We start from the raw sequence: 19,784 nt of genomic DNA on the forward strand, positions 1-19,784 counted from the left end.
AGTTTGACCAACCAATAATAATAATAATAATATAATAATAATAATAATAATAATAACCATTTTATACTCAGCGAAAACCCCTTTTCCCTAAAAAAAAAAAATTCAAATTTGACACAGTTTGATGCCCTTTCTAAATAATAGTAATACTTTCCCTTAATCTACTACAGAATGCTTCTTTGTCGTGGGACGGGGACCTGCCTGACATGGGCATCTGTATGGAGAGGACAGTCCTGATTTGGGGGCCCTGCATATTACTTTGGGCACTGGCGCCCTTGCAAGTTTATCTCCTGAGACGCAGGGGTCTGCGTTACATGCCCTGGACCTATTTGAGAATAACGAAAGTTGTAAGTGTCGAGAGTAAGTTTGTTTGCCTAATTTCGATACCTTTTCTGTAGGTTTTGCAAAACTCTGTAGATTATATTTTGTTCTGATGATAGGAACTGTTTTTTTCAAAAGTTAAAAGAGCGTAGGTAGGTCTAGACTTAGTCACAGCATTGCTTAGTCGAGAAGGTTGAAAAATAAAACGATGCAGTCAAGTATTGGTTAGGCATTTTAACCATTTAATTTACCATTTGTCTATATTATTTTCGTTATTCTCCATCTTATTGCAACTCATAATTTCTTCACTCACAGGTAATTTCCGTCCTGTTGATCGTAATAGCGGGAGCAGAGCTGATATGGGCTATAGTGTTATCAGCTCAAGGATTCCCTCTTCCTTCCAATGAATATTTAGCCCCCGTTATTCTTATGTCTTCTTATGTAAGTATGTCGTGTTTTTTTACCTTTTAATTTACCTTTTACTTTCGTTCTTTAGTAATTTGTTGCTATACGAAGGTAGTGAATGCTAGACTCAATGAATGAAAATCAGGCTACGTCCGACAGACTTCTCTGTGCAAATTTTTTTGGCCCCTAGGCCTATCACTTATCAAGATGTCTAAGGCTGCATGCGCATGCTATGTTTTTTCTAGCCATCAGTCATAAAGTTAACTTGTTTGTGCTTAGTATTTGTAAAAATACTTCATATTCAGTCTTAACTCAAGCAGTTGTGTGCGCTATGAAAGCTCCAATACATATATTTGCAGTCTGAAAACAATACATTTGTGTAAACACATTTATGCTTAGTAATGTCACAAACATATTTTATCTATTCCTTTCACTATCGCAGATTTAATCATAGATATATATCTCTGGATTTAATCGTGAATCATAGTTTGTATTAAAGCTGAGAATGGGAGTGGAGTGAGCAAGAGATAGTCAAGAAAAGTCGGGTAAATGTGTTGCGATCAGACCAGACCTTCTTGCTTATGTCACTTTATTTTTGAATTTTTTTTTTCTCTCTCTCTCATCTTGGTCTATTTATTCCTCTACTACTAAAAAAGCTTTGGAATTTTTAACCGTGCTTTGTCATGACACCATAACATTTTTTCCATTAAAGAGGTATATTTATAACTTAACTACAAAATACATAAAAATGTTTTAGCCTTGTGTTCATGTTACAGTAGCGTGTCCATGCACAGCTTAAGATTAGGTACCTGTGTATTATTAATATGTTTTTATATAACCTCATTATTGACGTTTTCATTTTACACATCAACTCGTAAGTTGTGTGTGATGTTAGCATGTGAGAGAGAGAGAGAGAGAGAGAGAGACGGTCTTTGTTTCTTGTTAGCGTGTTTTCAGGAGCAGTTCCATGCGTCTTAGTAAATTGACCAGGCGATAATAATGTGTCTTTCTTATTAGTAAAAATCATGCGATGTTGCGTTTAATAAGGGTTTGTTTAGGGAGGGTTGGCGAGAATTAAGTTGATTAACTTTCACCCTTCTCGTATCTATCTTAAAACACTAAATATGACCAATATACCATCGGTAGTAGTAGTAGTAGTAGTAGTAGTAGTAGTAGTAGTAGTAGTAGTAGTAGTAGTAGTAGTAGTAGTAGTAGTAGTAGTAGTAGAAGGCAGGGATTGTCTTTGAAACAGCTCTGAAGCATTTTGTTTTACGAATTGTTGTTTCGAAATCTCAAGTTTGCTTCATAGCACTGACATATTAGTTAAGGTTTTGAATTACGCCATTTTTAAATATATCACAGGTGAACAAAAATATTTACATTGGGCTTTAATTAATCACAGGTAATTTAATAATGTATCCAGTTCATATATAGGTATTGGTAGCAAGTCTCTGAATCAACTTCATTGTAGATGTTACAAGTCTTCTTCCATTTATTCCATAACTTATAGTCACCCTTAACAGTCTGTTTGCTGTTATGAATAGCAAATATTTCTCTATTTACACTGCAATGAATTAACTAAAGAGCACTGAAGTTGTTTAGTATGTCTTAAGTTGAAATCCCCTTTTTGTAACGTTGTAAGCATATACAGTAATCTCATTTTTCTTTCTCATTTGTATTTCTGTATATATTTTTCATGATTCATTTAATTTAAATTTCAATTTATACACTGCAGGCATTACAGCTAGGCCTAGTACTTTTGGGACGGCATCATGGTGAAAAGAGCAGCGGTATCATATACTGCTTTTGGGCAGCGCTGGTTTTGTGCAGTGTGCCACAGTTCATTACAACTGTCATATACACAGTTCACAGAGTGAGTGCCATTATTGTTGTTCTAACCAGTTTTCTGTTATATTCTACTTGTGTCCTTTTTCTTTCATTGAAAGTTGCAAGTCCCTTAAGTGGAGCATATTTAAAAGAATCATTTCTGGGCTCAGCCGTGTCGCTCCGTGAAATATGTCTCCCTGTGGTAGTGTTTAACACTCGTCCCAGTTTTATACCAACACCTTTTTATAGGTGAGCGAGTCAGAGGCTTCTGACATGTCCAATTTAGCAGTTCTCTGGTATTATAGCAATATTTTACTTGAAATAGTGCTAAAGGAGACATATTTCACTGGGCGACACAGCTTCCTCGCCCAGAAATAGATTTTTCCTACGTCAAAATCCCTTATTAAACCCAATATCCATAGCCATATATAAGTAAATATGCTTCATCTCTCCCACGAGAAAACATTATTATTTAATCATTTGGATAATTAAGCCTTCTTTTTACATAATTATGTGTATGATTGCTGCTGTGGACTTCATTATCCATTTTTGCAATCACATTATTCAGGAGCTATTGGCATCTTTACAAAGGCTTTCATCAGCAAGTTTAATTTTCATCTCAATAAGTGAATGTTTGGAAACAAAAGGGTAAAATCTTATGAAGCTCCTCTCTTTAAGTGGAAATGTTTATACAGTTGAATAATACAAAGAAATGTAAGTACTGTAATGTATAGTTTCTTATTTTTATTTTCCAGAATGACCAGCTACATGTTCTTCTGGTGGTGACCTTCCTGTTACAATACATTGGTGCTATTGCCCTGTTTATTGTTAACTGTTTTGCAGACAATCCACCTGAGACCAAGTGGTTCAATAAATCTAAGGTAATTTTTAGTATTTTCCTATTAAATATACTATAATGACAAATTTATGCGAGAAGTACAGATGAAATAAATAATGATAGCATTCATATTACAATAGAGAGTGTTACTAATCTAATTTTATTGATGTAACTTTATTCTCTTTATTGAAATTCAAATCTGTTAATTCAAGTAAAGTACATACATGTATAGAAGTTTCTCATTATAGAAAGTTTTCATGAATCTGATATCTAAGAAATCATATATTTGATAATGATGTATTATCTTTGCCATTTCACGACCTTTATGTCTAAGAAATCTATCCTTTACAATTTTGAGACCTCCATATCTAAGAGATCTTACTTTTTCAGAGTTCCTTTCCTGAGTATGATGCATCTTTTATAAGCAGAATGACCTTCCACTGGGCAAATGGAATGGTCTGGCGAGGTTACAAGACCAATTTAAAAACAGATGATCTCTGGGAGCTTCCAAGTCGCATTTGCACCACAAATCTAGACAGAGAGTGGGATATCGCATGGCAAAGTGAGCTCTCTGCCATTACGTACGTATTGTGTAGTACCATATCTTTTGATGTCAGTCCCTTTGGAATATAGTTATGATCATCTTTAAATATTCACGCTTCAAAAGGCAATAAGCACAACATGAAATGACCATTTACTTTATCTTTACAATAGTACTACCTGCTAATGTATATCAATTCATTCTGTTTATAAGAAATCTATTCGTATCTTTAAACTGAGTCACTATTTAGGAAACCACATCTGCTACCTTTATTGTTTAATTTTTTTATTCATTAATGTCACACCTCAGTTTCCTGTCTGCTTATCCCTCACTTCCCCAATCTTTTTCTTCTTGTAGTCTATTCATTATCTGATGTTTATCCTAAAAATCTTTCCATTGCAATTTCCACACTGCCTCCTGTGCTTTCTATGTGAAGGTACTTATACTACTGTGATTTTGTTTTCATATAAGTGCCCATTACCTCTTTACTTTTAATGTCATTTGTTTTCTAAATACAATCGAAACATATTTCTAAGTTCCTTCAAATGAATTGCTCTCATAAAGAATTGATTTTCTTGCATTAAGTTTAAGATCGGCGTGTAGGGTATAAATTTTGTGTGAATTTTACCAAATTTGAATTCCCGAAAAACTTTCTGAAAAAGGCCAAGTTTACATTTGGTTTTAGAAAAATCAAAATTTGTCAAGTGGTTATAATCTCTTGTGAATGTTGAATATTTTTATTTACTTTAAGTGGTAAACAGTTGTACTTTTGTGTTAATTGCAATTTGAAGTTCTTGTACATTGCTCTGGATGATACGGTGTATGTTGGCTTATCCTTTATGAATTATAGTTGAAATTAGATCCATAAAGTAGCATGAAAGCAACCAGTGTCTTACAAAGTCTTACTTTATTTCTTAGGCAGAAAAAAATACCTGGAGATGATGTATCTGCTCTACCTAAAGTATCTGTGTTACACGTTTTGTTAAGGCTGTTCTTTTTACCATTCTTTATGGCAACACTCTTATACGTAGCATCAGAGTTAATGGTTTTTGCTACTCCTCGACTTCTAAGGTAATGTCATTTTTGCTGTAAACATTTAATCACTCTGATATGGTAATATACATAATTTCTGAATTCTTTTTTTTTAGATTACCATGTAAGAGTTAATGTTCCTGTTAATGCTTTACTGATATATATATTTAATTACTTTATATTTATAAATAATTAGTTACTTTGTATATATTAATAGCATTTCCTTTTCACACAATAGGTTCCATGATATTACTGGTCATTTGTTTTGTTTATTCAAGTCAGTCTTCATTATTGACTAGCATTTAAAATGCTGTTTATTATATACAGTAATGTATTTCCATGCACTATGGCAGCACAGAATTGTAATTAATGTGTTTTGTCTTCATCTCCAGTGCCCTGATAAGTTTTACTATAGATGGCAGTGAACCAACTTGGCATGGATACTTCTATGCTCTGCTCCTCATGCTAATCACACTTTTGACTACGTTTGTCAAAAACATTTTTTATTACATTGATCAAACCTTGGCGATACAGTTGAGGTCTACCATCATGTCAGCTGTATACCGCAAAGTAAGTTTTAGGCTTTTTCTGTTGTATTACTATTGCTTGTAGTACAGTATATTACCAATAACGTCATTATTACCTTAATTAAAATTGCCCATAGATGTCCCTGAGTTCTGTCAGACTGATGCGTCTGATTATTTTACCTGCCATTTTGTACTTCCTGTTATCATCATCTGTGGCACAAAATAATTTACTTATTTTAAACATAATGTTGTAGTAACCAAAGTTATATATGCCTATAGCAGCACTTAGAAAAGCAAATCAAGTACTGTACTGTATGCACAGCTAATCTTAATGCTGATGTCACTCAGATCTTGAGCTGTTGATTGAAGGTGCCATAATGTCTTTACTGTTTGGCATTTAAGAGATTTTTCCTCTTAAAACTGAGTATTTATTACTGTATATGCATTTGCATTCATATATTTAAGTGTAATCCTTAGATTTGGTGGGAAAATGGAGCACACTTTTGCTGACAACCATATAATATTACTGTAGTATATAAAAGCAAAATATAATTCCTTTGTTCTTATGTCTTGCACCTAAGGCAATTACAACAGTAATACATATATACGTAGATAAATAATCAAAGAATTTATTTATTTGAAAAATTTTAACTACAGTGTACTAGCATGTATATACAGTACATTCATTAGTGTTAATGCAATGTACTAGTATGTATATGCAGTACATTCATTAGTGTTAAGAATGTTGCCTTTTTTCTACAAGCAATATTTCTACAGGCCTTGCTGTTGTCCAATAGTTCTCGCAGAGAATCTACAGTGGGAGAAATTGTAAATCTTATGTCAATCGATTCCCAGCGCTTAAGTGATACGCTGTTGTACATAAACCTAGCCTGGGGTGCACCGATTGTGATAAGCGTAGCCCTATATGAGCTCTGGCAGCTACTGGGTAAGGATATTTAGGTTTTGGGATGTTTTACTACTGTACTGAGTATTAGATATACAATAACAGAGTTGGTGGTTTATTTCATATTGTTATTAAAGTAGTTATTAAACAATATTGTATCACTGAGCCACATTTTATGACTAAAGATTCAGCCAAGGATTTACTTTTTGAAAGATAAAATTTGAAGGAAAGTAAAAAGTAGGCAACCAGATTGTTTGTTTCAAACATAGCCATTTATCCTGGAGCAGTAATGCATTTCTTTTTGCTTTTATATTTTCATAGAAATCTTCAAATTTCAGGTTAACACGGTACAATAGACAAGCTTTATCTTTTTTTTTCTTGGTTTTAGGTCCATCTGTGCTGTCAGGGCTTGCTGTACTTATTCTTTTGATCCCCATAAACAGTGTAGTAGCCAACAAAATAAAAAATCTTCAGACATCACAAATGAAATTTAAGGATAAGAGAATAAAGTTACTTAATGAAATCATAAATGGTATTAAGGTAAGCAGTTGCTGTTGTAATAGTCATTTGTTAATTACTGACCATAGTCCTTATGTTTTTTATCTAATCTGAAACAATTGTTAAATTAGTTGATAGTCCACCCGAACTGATAGCCTCCAAAATTAGCCAAATATAAATCAATCTGGATTCAATTCTATTTAAAGCATTCATTTCTATTTAAAACACTAGTATGTACCGTATAGTTACAGTGCATTTGATCAGAATTTATTTCTTTATCTCATAAATTTTTTTTATACTGCAGGTACTTAAATTATATGCTTGGGAGGGATCATTTGCCAAACAAGTGGAAGTGATTAGAAAAGATGAAATAAGCGTTCTCAGGAAGTCTGCATATTTTCAAGCTTTTGCAAGTTTTGTGTGGTTAGCAACTCCATATTTGGTAAGCTTATTTTTTTACAGCCTGTTAAAATTCTTTAAAGAACAATAATTTTTAGTATCATGCTACTTTAATACCTATTTTCTTTATTAGTACTGTATGTACTCTACTATATTTTTTTGTAAATTGAACAATTTTTATTATGCATATCAAGAAATTTAAGTTTGGATTTAGCCTGCACTGCCCATGTATTTCTCACTGTCATTGTTATGTAAGTAGTATACTCTGTTGACACTAATCATTTTACAAAAATTAAGATGACGAGCATTCAGAAACTCCAACCATCTACTACCTAGGCTGAGAAATCCAACTGCTAAAAGTTCCCTCCTTCCTAAATGTAACATAACTGTTTCTCCCAAACTCAAATCATTTGTTACCATTTGTAAGGCTCACACTTTGTCAAGTTTTTGAAGAAATCCATATACTGTAAAACTTTTTGCATGGAGGTAAAAATAGAAGGCAGTAGTACTTTAAATTTCATGATTCTTACCTTGCAGGTAGCCCTGGGATCTTTTGCTACATTTGTAATGGTGTCCGAGGAAAATGTATTAGATGCCAAGACAGCATTTGTAGCCATTTCGCTCTTCAACATAATGAGGATGCCCATCACACAGTTGCCTGCTTCAATTGCTCAGGCAATCCAGGTACCTAATTTAGCTCATGTTGTTTTGTACTGTAGTGTTGGCCTAGTCTCTTTCTCTCTCCTTTGGCTATGTCATTCCATTTCCTCATGTTAGTAGTATACTGACACTTCACAAAGTAAAGACCCTTACTAGTAGTACTAATTATAAGTGCTTTCTGGTATTAATCACTATGTATAGCCATTATTAACTTAAAGAAAAAAGTTGCATAATTTGAATTCTAATAAATTACAAGGAGACAGAGTTAAAATATACAGTACAACTTCTGTCATATGCAGCTTATGAGCTATATACAACCTCTGTCATATGTAGCTTATGACCATCTATACTTCATCCAACACCATGTGATTCAAAGGACTTCTATGAAATTCCACCACTCTTGCATTTCTGGTGTGTTATGTTCCACAAATCAAAAACTCATTTGCAGCCTCCTGTAATTTCCTTTGTTGTATCATTTCTCACTCTATCCTACCATTTGACTGCTATATTCCTCTTGAACTTTCATTTTCTAGTTGACAAAGTATTTTAGATATACGTACATATGTACTGTAGTTTCATTGTCATTCCATGATCCATATCTGTTTAGCAATACAGAACGGACTAAACTTATGTAAAAGCTAACTTTTATATGCAGCCTCAGTCTATTGTATTTCAAGATCTTATTCACCCTGCCCATTGTTTGTTTGATTTGCTTTGTTTAGTCTCACTAAAGTCCAATTCAAAAGAGCCTGTATTTGATATCAATGTTCATAAATATTTGAAAGATTCAAACCTCTTAATCTGATGTTATTTCATCCCTTTGTGCATACTCTGTTATTACTTTTTTTTGTAGTTTTATTTTGAGTCCCATCTCTCTATATATATGATTCATTCTATTAAGCAACCTTTATAAATCTTGTGTTGTTTTGCTGATTAATACAGCATCCTCTGCATATTATAAGTCTGTCAACTTTCTGTTACATAGTGCTCAGACCTAAGCCTTCTATTAAGATTGTTTTACCAAAAAATGAGTTTTTGTATTTGACTGTCCTAATGTCGAAAAAAATTAATAACTAGTCAAATATGAATTATTATTGAAAGGAAGAATTTTATATTAATGTACTGTGGTGATTATTTTACTTTCATTTCCAGGCTAATGTAGCGCTGAAGAGATTGGGTAAATATTTTGGGTCTTCAAATATTGATTTAAGTGCTGTCTGTCAAGACGACAGATGAAAGTAAGTACATTATTTTTGTACATGAACTTCCCTGCCAGATATATACTTAGCTTAGGTCTCTGACGTCACGACAGAAAATTCAAAACTCGCGGCACACGCTACAGGTAGGTCAGGTGATCTACCTTACCCGCTGCTGGGAGGCGGGTGTAAGAACCAGTCCCCCTTTCTTGTCAGATTATTTTCTGTCGCCGGCTGGACACACAATGTTGTTCAGTCCTTACGATAGTTAAATTCGTTCTCGTTGCCGACGATTTGGATTTTGGTGAAGTACCCTTTGGTTGTTGGCTTGGCATACGCTTTTTGGACTGTTTTTGGATTTTTCTTTTGGATTTCTCTTACAATATCTTTAATCATGGATGATTCTGAAATTAAGAAACCTAGTTTATTTAGGGTTTGTTCAGTGAAGGAATGTAAAGTTAGGCTTCCTAAAGCTGCATTAGATCCTCACTCTGTATGTACGTCTTGTAGAGGGAATGAATGCTCTTTTATTAACCCTTGCAAAGAGTGTGAGAATTTGGATGAGGATGGTTGGAAGGCTCTTTCTTCTTATGTGAGAAAGTTAGAGAAAGATAGGGTGCGCAAGGCTTCTTCAAGGAGCTCTAGTAGATCGAGGGTGAGTGAAGTTGACGCTGAGCCTGTAGTAGAAGTAGTTCCTTCTCCGCTTTCAGCCCTGCGCCCAGCTTTGAACCCGAAGATTCGTTTTCGGAAGTTGCTTCTGGGAGAGCCTCGATCAGGAGTAAGGAGAGCCTCGCTCGCTCTCGACAAGGTAAGAGTGATTGATAGTGCAAGTGATCAGTGCAGTGCCCCTAGTGCAGTGGAGGTGTGTCTGACCGGCTCACTAACGCTTCCAGGCCTAGACCTCTTCCAGACTCCCAGACCCAGTGGAGGAGGAAAAGTCGAAAGCCGCAGGAAGGTTAGGGAGAACCCCCACCGGTCAGGCGTCCCCTCTGCAGTTCCTGTTGCTCGTTCCCAGGCTGCCTTGGATCGAACCAAGAAGGAGTTATTGCGCCAGTGCTTCTCGTCATCTTCGTCGCTTCTCCTCAGCGTAGATGGAGCGCCTCGGAGTCGTCTCGCCCTCTCAAGAGGCCCTGGAAGGATCCTTGCGCCCTTCCTTCCAGCCCCGAACCCTTCGCGGAAGAGCCAGAAGTGGAACGCAAGAGAACCAAGATTTCGTCCGGTTACGCTTCTCCTGTTCGCTCTCGGAACTTCGTCCCCTGTAGAGGAGTTTAAGAGATCTCCTGCGCGTATTCCTGGCGGGTCTGCAGGCGCCAAAGATTGCGGCTTTAGCAGAGTCTATTGCCGGGACTTCTCATCGTCGGAAGGACGCCTCACTTCCGGTGAAAGAAGTCTAAGAACGTTCCTTCGGCTAAATCTCCTCTGGCTAGAGAAGGTTTTTGAGCCTGTTAGTAGGAGGTCAGAAGTGCAGGCTGGAGCTCGGGATCTTTCTCCGAGTAGGCTCTTCCTCTCTTCCAGCAAGAGTTGTGAGCATGTAAGGCGTAAGGAGCCAGGACAGGCTCTCTCCTCAGGATTTCCGCTCCTCTTCAGTTAGGCGTCAAGAGCTTGACAGACGTCAAGAGCCTCGTTTTCATCAGGAGCGAAGGAAGAGTTCTTCGCCTGGTGGCCACTCTCCTTTTGACGGACGCTCGGAGCCTAGTAGGCGTCAAGAGCCTAGTAGGCGCCAAGAGCCTAGTAGGCGCCCAAGAGGCCTGGTAGGCGGCAACGGAAGCTTTCTCCTCCGTTAGATCACTCCCGATTGGATAGGCGCTCAGAGCCTTGAATGCGCTGCGCTTCTGACAGGGATTCATCTGTGGATGTTTTCCTCTCCCCGTGGCAGGCGTCAAGAGCCGTGGCAGGGGTTTTTGAGCTCAATAGGCATCAAGAGCCTGGCGGCGTATTGAGTATGGCAGGCGCCAAGAGCCTAGCAGGCGCAGAGAGCCTGATAGGCGCTCTCCCTTATCCAGACGCTCTTCTGTGGAGTTAGAATCTGTTTCCGACAGACGGGCCTCCACTTGTAGGCGCTCTCCTAGTAGGCGCTCCCCAAGTAGGCTCTCTCCTGGGAGGCGCTCTCAAAGTAGGCGCTCTCCTAGTAGGAGGCGTCTCCAACTAGACGCTCTCCTAGTAGGCTCTCTCCTGGGAGGCGCTCTCAAAGTAGGCGCTCTCCTGGTAAGTGCTCCCCGTGTAAGCGCTCCCAGGGGGGTTTTTGGTCCCAGTAGGCGCTCCGCCTAGTAGGCGTCTCCGAACAGGCGCTCTCCAAGGATTAGCTCTCCTACGGGCAGTAGAGCTTCAAGACGTCATTCTTCGGAAGAATTTGTTGGGGATTCGGAGGAAGATTTGCCCAAGGATGCTTCGGTTTCTTCGTATAAGAGATTGACAGACCTCCTCTTGCAAGATTTTTGGGGAGTCTCTTTCGGCCGTTGCTCCTCCGTCTCCCTCCGTCCTTATTTTCAACGACCAATACGGCTAAGAAGTCTTCAGTCGTTAAGAATGAAGCCTACAGTGTCTATGAAGAAGGCTCTGAAGAACTTTGACGACTGGTTGGTTTCAAATGAAGAGAAAGGCAAGACAGTTTTTTCTTTTCCCCCGTCCAAGCTGACGGGTAAGATGGGGTCTGGTACGAGTCAGGAGAGCCCTTGGGTCTGACTCTTCCCTCTTCTGCAGACTCGGACTTCTCTTCGTTGGTTGATTCCGCACGTCGCTCGGCGCTGAATTCTGCGAAGACGACGTGGGGTATGAGCGAGTTGGATCACCTTCTTGAAGGGAATGTTCCGAGTCTTAGAAGTTTTTAACTTTCTTGACTGGACCCTTGGAGTGTTGGCTAAGAGGACTCCAAGAGCAAGACACTCTTTCGCCTGAAGACCTCCACGCAGTTCTGTCTTGCATGGACAAGGCAGTGAGAGACGGTCCGGGGAAATTGCTTCACTTTTTGGTGCAGGAGTAGTAAAGAAGAGGGCCGTTTTCTGCTCTTTTCTTACCAAGGCTGTTTCTCACGCACAGAGAGCTTCCTTGCTGTATTCACAACTTTCCCGCAACTCTTCCCCAAGAAGACTATAATGATATCTCCAGCTCGTTATCAGCAAAAGCGACGCAGGATATGCTAGCCCGCTCGGCTAGAATTCCGAAACCTTCGTTTCAACAGAAGACGAAGAAAGAGGCTCAAAGTAGGCAAGAACCCTTTCGAGGAGGACCTTCGTCTCGCTCTTCTTCCTCCAGAGGTTCGAGACCACCTAGAAGAGGAAGGACCTTCTCTCGGTCTATTAGGGCCAAGAAGTAGTTCGTGTGTCCTCCAGACAACTGTGGGTGCCAGACTTCTGAACTTTGCAGATGTCTGGGCACGAAAGGGAGCGGACAACTGGTCCTCGCGATCATCAAGAGGGGATACCTCATTCCCTTTATCTCGAGACCACCCTTGACCACCACTCCAAGGGCACTGGTGGCCAAATACAAAGACCCACTAATGAATCAAGCCCTCGCTCTAGCGGTAGAGCTGATGTAGAGAAAGAGGCAATAGAGATGGTTCAGGACCCTCTTTCAGCGGGGTTCTACAACCGTCTGTTCCTAGTTCCCAAGAACTCAGGAGGATGGAGACCGGTTCTGGACGTGAGCGCCCTGAATGTCTTTGTGAAGAAGAGGAAGTTCGCTATGGAGACGACGTCATCAGTCTTAGCAGCTCTTCGTCCCGGGGACTGGATGGTGTCGCTGGACCTTCAGGACGCTTACTTCCATGTGCCGATCCATCCTTCTTCTCGCAAATTTCTCAGATTCATGTGGGGAGGGAACGTTTTTCAGTTCAGGGCCCTATGCTTCGGCCTTTCCACGGCCCCCAAGTATTCACAGGACTGATGAAGAACGTTGCCCCAGTGGCTTCATCTCGAGGGAGTGAGGATTTTCCCTCTACTTGGACGATTGGCTTATCAAGGCCAAATCCAAGGAGAAATGTCTGGAGGACTTACGAGTGACGTTGGATCTAGCAGCTTCTCTGGGTTTGCTAGTGAATTTCGAGAAGTCACAGCTAATCCCCAGTTCAAGAGCGTATCTATCTGGGGATTCTGATGGCTTCTCAGGTTTTTCGGGCGTATCCGTCCCCAAGAGAGGATAACCTGAGGTTTGGAGAAGGTAGCAATCTTTCTAGAGAAAGATGTATGCACAGCGAGGGAGTGGATGAGTCTGTTGGGGACACTCTCCTCGCTGGAGCAATTCGTTTCTCTAGGAAGGTTGCACCTCAGACCCCTACAGTTCTTCCTGACGAGGAACTGGGATCGAAAATCTCAAGGTCTGGATTTTGCGTTCAAGATTTCGCAAGAGATAAAGGAGGATCTACGTTGGTGGCTAGACCCTCTATTGTTCAAGGAAGGCCTTTCCTTGCAGGTTCGGAACCCCAACCTAGTGTTGTATGCAGACGCTTCGGACATAGGTTGGGGAGCTACTCTCGGGTCGAGAGAAGTGTCAGGCACCTGGATGGGGATCAGGTGTCCTGGCACATCAACAAGAAGGAGCTAACAGCGATTTGGTTAGCTCTCAAGACCTTCGAACCCCTCGTAAAAGGGAAATATGTTCAGATCAACTCCGACAACACTACAGCCCTGGCTTACATTCGGAAACAGGGGGGGACTCACTCTTTCTCCCTGTACGAGACAGCGAGATCGCTCCTCCTGTGGTCAGAGGAAAGGAAGATAAGGCTTCTCACCAGGTTTCGTACAGGGAGAAAGAAATGTCAGAGCGGATCTGCTAAGCAGAAGGAATCAAGTCCTTCCCCTCAGAGTGGACTCTGCACGCGGACGTATGCCAGGAGCTGTGGAGGACGTGGGGCAGGCCCCATCTTGATCTATTTGCGACCTCCAGGAATGCGAGGATAGATCTATATTCGCTCCCCTATTGCAGACCCAAGAGCAGTGGCAATAGATGCATTCCTGATGGATTGGAGGAATCTGGATCTTTACGCGTTCCCGCCTTTCAAGATTCTAGGGGAAACGTTAAGGAAGTTCGCAGCTTCAGAGGGAGCAAGGATGACGTTGATAGCTCCGTTCTGGCCCGCCCACGACTGGTTCACAGAGGTAACTGGAATGGCTGGTGGATGTCCCTAGATCTCTACCTCTAAGAGTCGATCTGCTAAACAGCCCCACTTCGACAGGTTTCACAAAAAACCTTCCCCCGCTCTCAGTCTGAACTGGATTCAGACTATCAAGAGTCTCGTCAGAGCTAAGGGCTTTTCGGCAAAGTCTGCAAGGGCTATTGCCAATGCACGTAGACCTTCCACATCTAGAGTCTACCAGTCGAAGTGGGATGTTTTTCGACGCTGGTGCAGGACTCATAAAGTTTCCTCCTCCAAGTACCTCTGTGACTCAGATAGCAGATTTCCTTATCTTCCTGAGGGAAAAATGCGGGTTGGTTGTCTCCACCATCAAGGGATACAGGAGCATGCTTTCCTCAGTTTTTCGTCATAGAGGATTAAACATATCTGAGGACAAGGACCTCCATGATTTAATCAGATCGTGTGAAACGGTTTAAAAGAACCTCCTCCTTAGTTCCTAGCTGGAATCTAGATGTCGTGCTGCTCTTCCTGAGGTCCTCAAGGTTCGAACCTCCCCATACTGCTTCGTTCAGAGACCTTTCGATGAAGACTCTTTTTCTCTGTGCGTTAGCGTCAGCGAAGAGGGTCAGCGAGCTGCAAGCTCTAGAAGGTGAGGTAGGTTTCCAAGGAGGCTCCGCGGTTTGCTCTTTTCTTCCGGCTTTCCTAGCCAAGAATGAAAACCCTTCTTCGCCGTGGCCCAGGAGCTTCGAAATCAAAAGCTTATCCTCCTTAGTTGGGACAGAAGAGGAGAGATCTCTTTGCCCGGTGAGAAGCCTGAAATATTATCTTCAGAGGAAGAAAAGACTTGCTGCTAATGAGAGCAATCTCTGGTGCTCTGTAAGGGACCCCAGTAGGCCCTTATCTAAAAATGCACTCTCATTCTTTATCAGGAATGTTATTAGAGAAGCACACACTTCTTGCAATCAGCAACAGTTTAACCTTCTGAAAGTCAAGGCGCACGAAGTACGGGCCATCGCGACGTCTTTGGCTTTCAAGAAGAATTTGTCATTACAAAACCTTATGAAGGCCACTTTTTGGAGGTGTGAATCAGTCTTCTCTAATCACTACCTAAAGGACGTATCGATTACGTATGACAAGTGTTTTGGGCTAGGCCCCCCCTTAACGTTAGCTGGCGGATTCAGTGCTGGGGCAGGGAGCTGAAACACATCCTTTTTAATCCTTTTTCCCTGTTAGTTTTAAGTTTGAGTTTTTTGGTTGTACGAAGGAGGTTGCAGGAGGCAGCTCCTTCTTTCGTATACTAATGTTAGTATTTGGTTAGGTGATCGGTTGTGCTTGAGGCTCCTTGCAATTGGTAGTGATAGGCTCTGGCATGTAAGCGGGTTGATCCCCATTGACCAGATCCTGCTTGGATTCTGCCAAGTAAGTGGACTCAGTTCCCATTGGTAGACCCAAAGAGTTCTTCAGCCATAGGTCACGCCCTCGCTGAGACTCTTTAGGCAACGCAGACTAATAGACAGTAACTATCAAGTCTTCTGCCTAAATCAGGTAAGAACCAGAGGTTTATATTATTTATTCCTTTAACATGTGTTGTCCCACTTTCTAAGTAAGTATGTGTCTCTTTACCCTCCACCAAGGGTGTCAATCAGCTAAGTATATATCTGGCAGGGAAGTTCATGTACAAAAATGATATTGTTAGTTTACAATAAAGTTTTGTACATACTTACCTGGCAGATATATACGATTGATGGCCCGCCCAGCCTCCCTCAGGAGACAGGTGGAAGAAAATAACCTGACAAGAAAGGGGGACTGGTTCTTACACCCGCCTCCCAGTGGCGGGTAAGGTAGATCACCTGACCTACCTGTAGCGTGTGCCGCGAGTTTTGAATAATTTCTGTCATGACGTCAGAGACCTAAGCTAAGTATATATCTGGCCAGGTAAGTATGTACAAAACTTTATTGTATACTAACAATATCATTTTTTGTGTTATGCAAATTCTTACCGTGTACAAACTTCATGTAAAGCAGTGCTGTATTATCGAACACAGAGCAACCTTTTTCACACACAGCAGCCAGCTAGCTGAGTGAGAGATGAGTTTCATCTTTTTCTCTGGTAAATATCACAGTTACTGGGGGAAACCATATACTGTCTACATTATTACTTACGTATGTTTCTTTTTTGTTGGTTTCTTAATATTTTGCCTTTTTGGATAAATTAAATACAAGTTACCTGTATGCATATGATGACTGCAGAAAAGTGCTACAGATATTTTTTTGTATTGCTCTTTATTAGCGTGTTATAACTGTATTGAGGTCAGAGATCTCTTAAGTTGCTTTGTACTTAATACCCTGTGTTCTACTTACTGGCCTTTAGCCAGGTGATTTACAGTACATTCTGTATTTTTGTTGATTTATTTTTGTTTAGTGTACAGTGTATTTATCCTTGTATCAGTGAAAGCCCCTTTTGTAAGTTGAGTCTACAGATTACCTCTCAGGCATTTTTTCTGGCCAGAGGTTAACATCACATGCTCCCTATACTCTCCCGTTTTCAGGGTCTTTTGATGAGGAAAAGGCTAATTGGAGGGGTTGCTGTGGTAGTGTTTTAACACTCGCCCCAGTTCTATACCGACACCTTTTATTTAGGTGAGCGAGTCAGAGACTTCTGACATGTCCAATTTAGCAGTTCTCTGGTATCATAGCAATATTTTACTAGAAATAGTGCTAAAGAAGACACATTTCACTGGGCGACACGGCTTCCTCGCCCAGAAATAGATTTTTCCTACGTCAAAATCCCTTTTTTTTCCATCTGTCCATCCGCCTGTGGTGTTTGCGTATGGTAACACTGCTTCCCGGGCTTTACATAGTTACATTGCTTACATTCAACAATAATAATAATATCCTATTTCGAATATTAACGGTGTAATTCGCATACTGTAATTTATTAAAACACTTTTCAGTTGCAAATGTACTCCCAGATATCCTTTTATTTACCTAAAACTTACACATAGCGTAACTATTTAAAGCCCGGGACGCAGTGTTACCATGCCGAAACACCGCAGGCGGGTGGACAGATAGAAAAAAAACAGAGTATAGGTTTGTTCTAGAGTAAAGATATATAGTGACCAATGCTGAAAGAGGGGGAATCATGAATTCTTTTGGAATTCATTGAAATGATACAAGAGCTATTTTGCCATGAGAGAAATTACATATTTTACTACATGAAGTAATGTGTATTATATGCTTGTCAGATGAAGCCAAAATAAGTAAATTAGTAAATGCAGTACTGTATGTCAAGATATTGTGTACCGAGCACTGAGCAGTGTTATTGTACGGTGTTTTGTGCCATTTATTTTGAGTTAAATATGTCTGTCAATAAGTATAGTAAATATTTTCAGTGATGCTCTGAAAGTGGCTCGTCAAATCTTGTAGATCTATCATTAGAATCTTGGTTTCATAAATTTAATTTTATGCCTTTGCATGGTTTTCTAATTCAGAAAACTTTTATGGCTTATACGTAGCTTTAACACAAATTAATTCTGGTATGTTTATCATAATTTTTCAGATTCAGCAGTTGCTGTCCATGGTGGACAGTTCAGTTGGGGTGCAATTAATAATGAAGAACCTTGGACTCTGAAAAATATAGACATGACAGTGTCATATAAGAGCTTGGTTGCTGTGGTTGGTTCTGTTGGGTCTGGTAAAAGCTCTCTCTTTTCAGCCATGTTAGGAGAAATGCAAAAGGAAGCTGGAAGAGTAATCATAAACGTAAGACATTGTTACCTTTTAGTTATCTTTATTTTTATGCTGTGAACCAAGTCAGTAATCAAGACTTCATGGCAATTTTACTCAATTTGATTATGTGAATGGTAGTATCCAGTTTAATTTTTTGTAACATTTCAATTTGCGAGGTACCAAAATGAAATTAATCAAGCAATAACATTACCAGAATGCATTTGCAAAATACTGTAGGTAAAATTCTGTCTGTTAATAATGATTTCAAGTTACTCATATGTATTTCCAATGTACGTATAGGACAATTTTTCAACTTTTCCAGTGCAGTGGCATCCTTCACTTTATGTAGTGATTGTATAGAAAAATCCGTATCTTTTCTTAAATATTTCTTTTGCCATAATGTTAATTCGTATATCATATTTTATTTTAAAAGGACCATGGGTGTGGATTCAAAACAATCATCAAATAGTCTTAAAGTTGAAGCTTATTGTTAGATGTTTTTATAGTTTAGTCAGATCAGCTGATATTCTTGTCAATAGATAAATTCATGTATTTACCCAGGTTTAATTATAGCACAGGTGCAGAAGAATTCTATACTTAAATTGTGGAAGAAAAGAATGGCTACTATTCTATTGTGAAATATCCTCTGAGGTATCCTAAACCAGTGCACTAGACCTTACCTAATAAAGGTTATTCGTATTGGAACAGGAGTGTCATGTGGAACTGTCATTAACTATACTTAAGATCTGAAGTGTTTTTGAAATCCTAGAAATATAGATTTATGGATAAAGCAATCTGTCTATAAAACTTCAAAATTACCTCTTTTAGACTAGTACATTAGGAATGATTTAAAATCCCTCAGAGGACTGTGCTTTAGTCATTTTTTTTTTTCCATTTCAGGGGAGAGTAGCATATGTTTCACAACAGGCCTGGCTCCAGAATGCCACTTTAAAAGATAACATAATCTGGGGTGAACCACTTGATGAGGAAAAATATCGCAAAGTGATCGAAGCTTGTGCCCTCATGCCAGATCTGGAAATGTTACCTGGAGGAGATTTGACAGAAATTGGAGAAAAGGTATCACTTCATGTTTAAAGGATTTTGCTAATAATTATAGTTATCCAAAAGTAAATATATGATATTAGAAAGGTTTAAGTGAATTATTATTAAGTAAATAAATAAATGTACCAGGTTACTTCATTAATAAATGGACTCATTCAACACGGGATTAACCTTCAGTTTATAAGAGGAGCTGTGATTTTATCAGGATTGCCATTAGTACATTTTTTTTCAGCAATGAAACAGAGACCTTTTACATACTATATAATATGAAATATAAAAATCATAGTAAAGCCAGTCACAGAAGTGGACACCATTACATTGCTTCACATTTCATTTTTAGGGAATAAACCTCAGTGGAGGTCAGAAGCAAAGAATCTCACTTGCGCGTGCAGCATACAGCAATGCAGAAATAATTCTCTTGGATGATCCTCTGAGTGCAGTGGATGCCCATGTTGGACGACACATTTTTCAGAATCTCATAGGACCCAAGGGCTTAATGACAGGAAAAGTGAGTGTTTGAATTAAAAGCAGGCAAAATCTTTATTTGGGATGACTCCCTGCCCATTCAGCATGCTTTTACTGGTTGACAGAGATGGTAGAGCTTGGTATATTACAAGTGGTTATAAAGCCATGTTATTGTGACTTGTGAGCAAGTAACATAAGATTGTCAGTTAGGGAAATGAGTGAATTATGGGTTTCATCATCTGAACATTGTCTGCTTTCAATTACGTATGGATATTTACAGGTGGTGTCTATGATTTGTAAACCTCTTAAGAT

The 19,784-nt window shown here is 39.4% G+C and overlaps 1 protein-coding gene across 1 annotated transcript in view; it reads left to right on the forward strand.

Moving 5' to 3' along the window:
- The window catches only part of LOC135211912 (multidrug resistance-associated protein 1-like), a 78,648-nt gene that overhangs the window by 46,693 nt on the left and 12,171 nt on the right, over positions 1-19,784 (forward strand). The window contains 16 exon segments of the mRNA XM_064245144.1: positions 168-344; positions 634-759; positions 2,459-2,596; positions 3,306-3,431; positions 3,779-3,969; positions 4,848-5,000; positions 5,354-5,531; positions 6,266-6,434; positions 6,781-6,932; positions 7,195-7,332; positions 7,827-7,973; positions 9,102-9,187; positions 10,573-10,577; positions 17,776-17,978; positions 18,846-19,022; positions 19,348-19,515. Coding sequence (XP_064101214.1) covers positions 168-344; positions 634-759; positions 2,459-2,596; positions 3,306-3,431; positions 3,779-3,969; positions 4,848-5,000; positions 5,354-5,531; positions 6,266-6,434; positions 6,781-6,932; positions 7,195-7,332; positions 7,827-7,973; positions 9,102-9,187; positions 10,573-10,577; positions 17,776-17,978; positions 18,846-19,022; positions 19,348-19,515 — 2,334 coding nt within the window.

The sequence above is a fragment of the Macrobrachium nipponense genome, chromosome 40 (assembly GCF_015104395.2).
Source record: "Macrobrachium nipponense isolate FS-2020 chromosome 40, ASM1510439v2, whole genome shotgun sequence".
NCBI lineage: Eukaryota > Metazoa > Arthropoda > Malacostraca > Decapoda > Palaemonidae > Macrobrachium > Macrobrachium nipponense.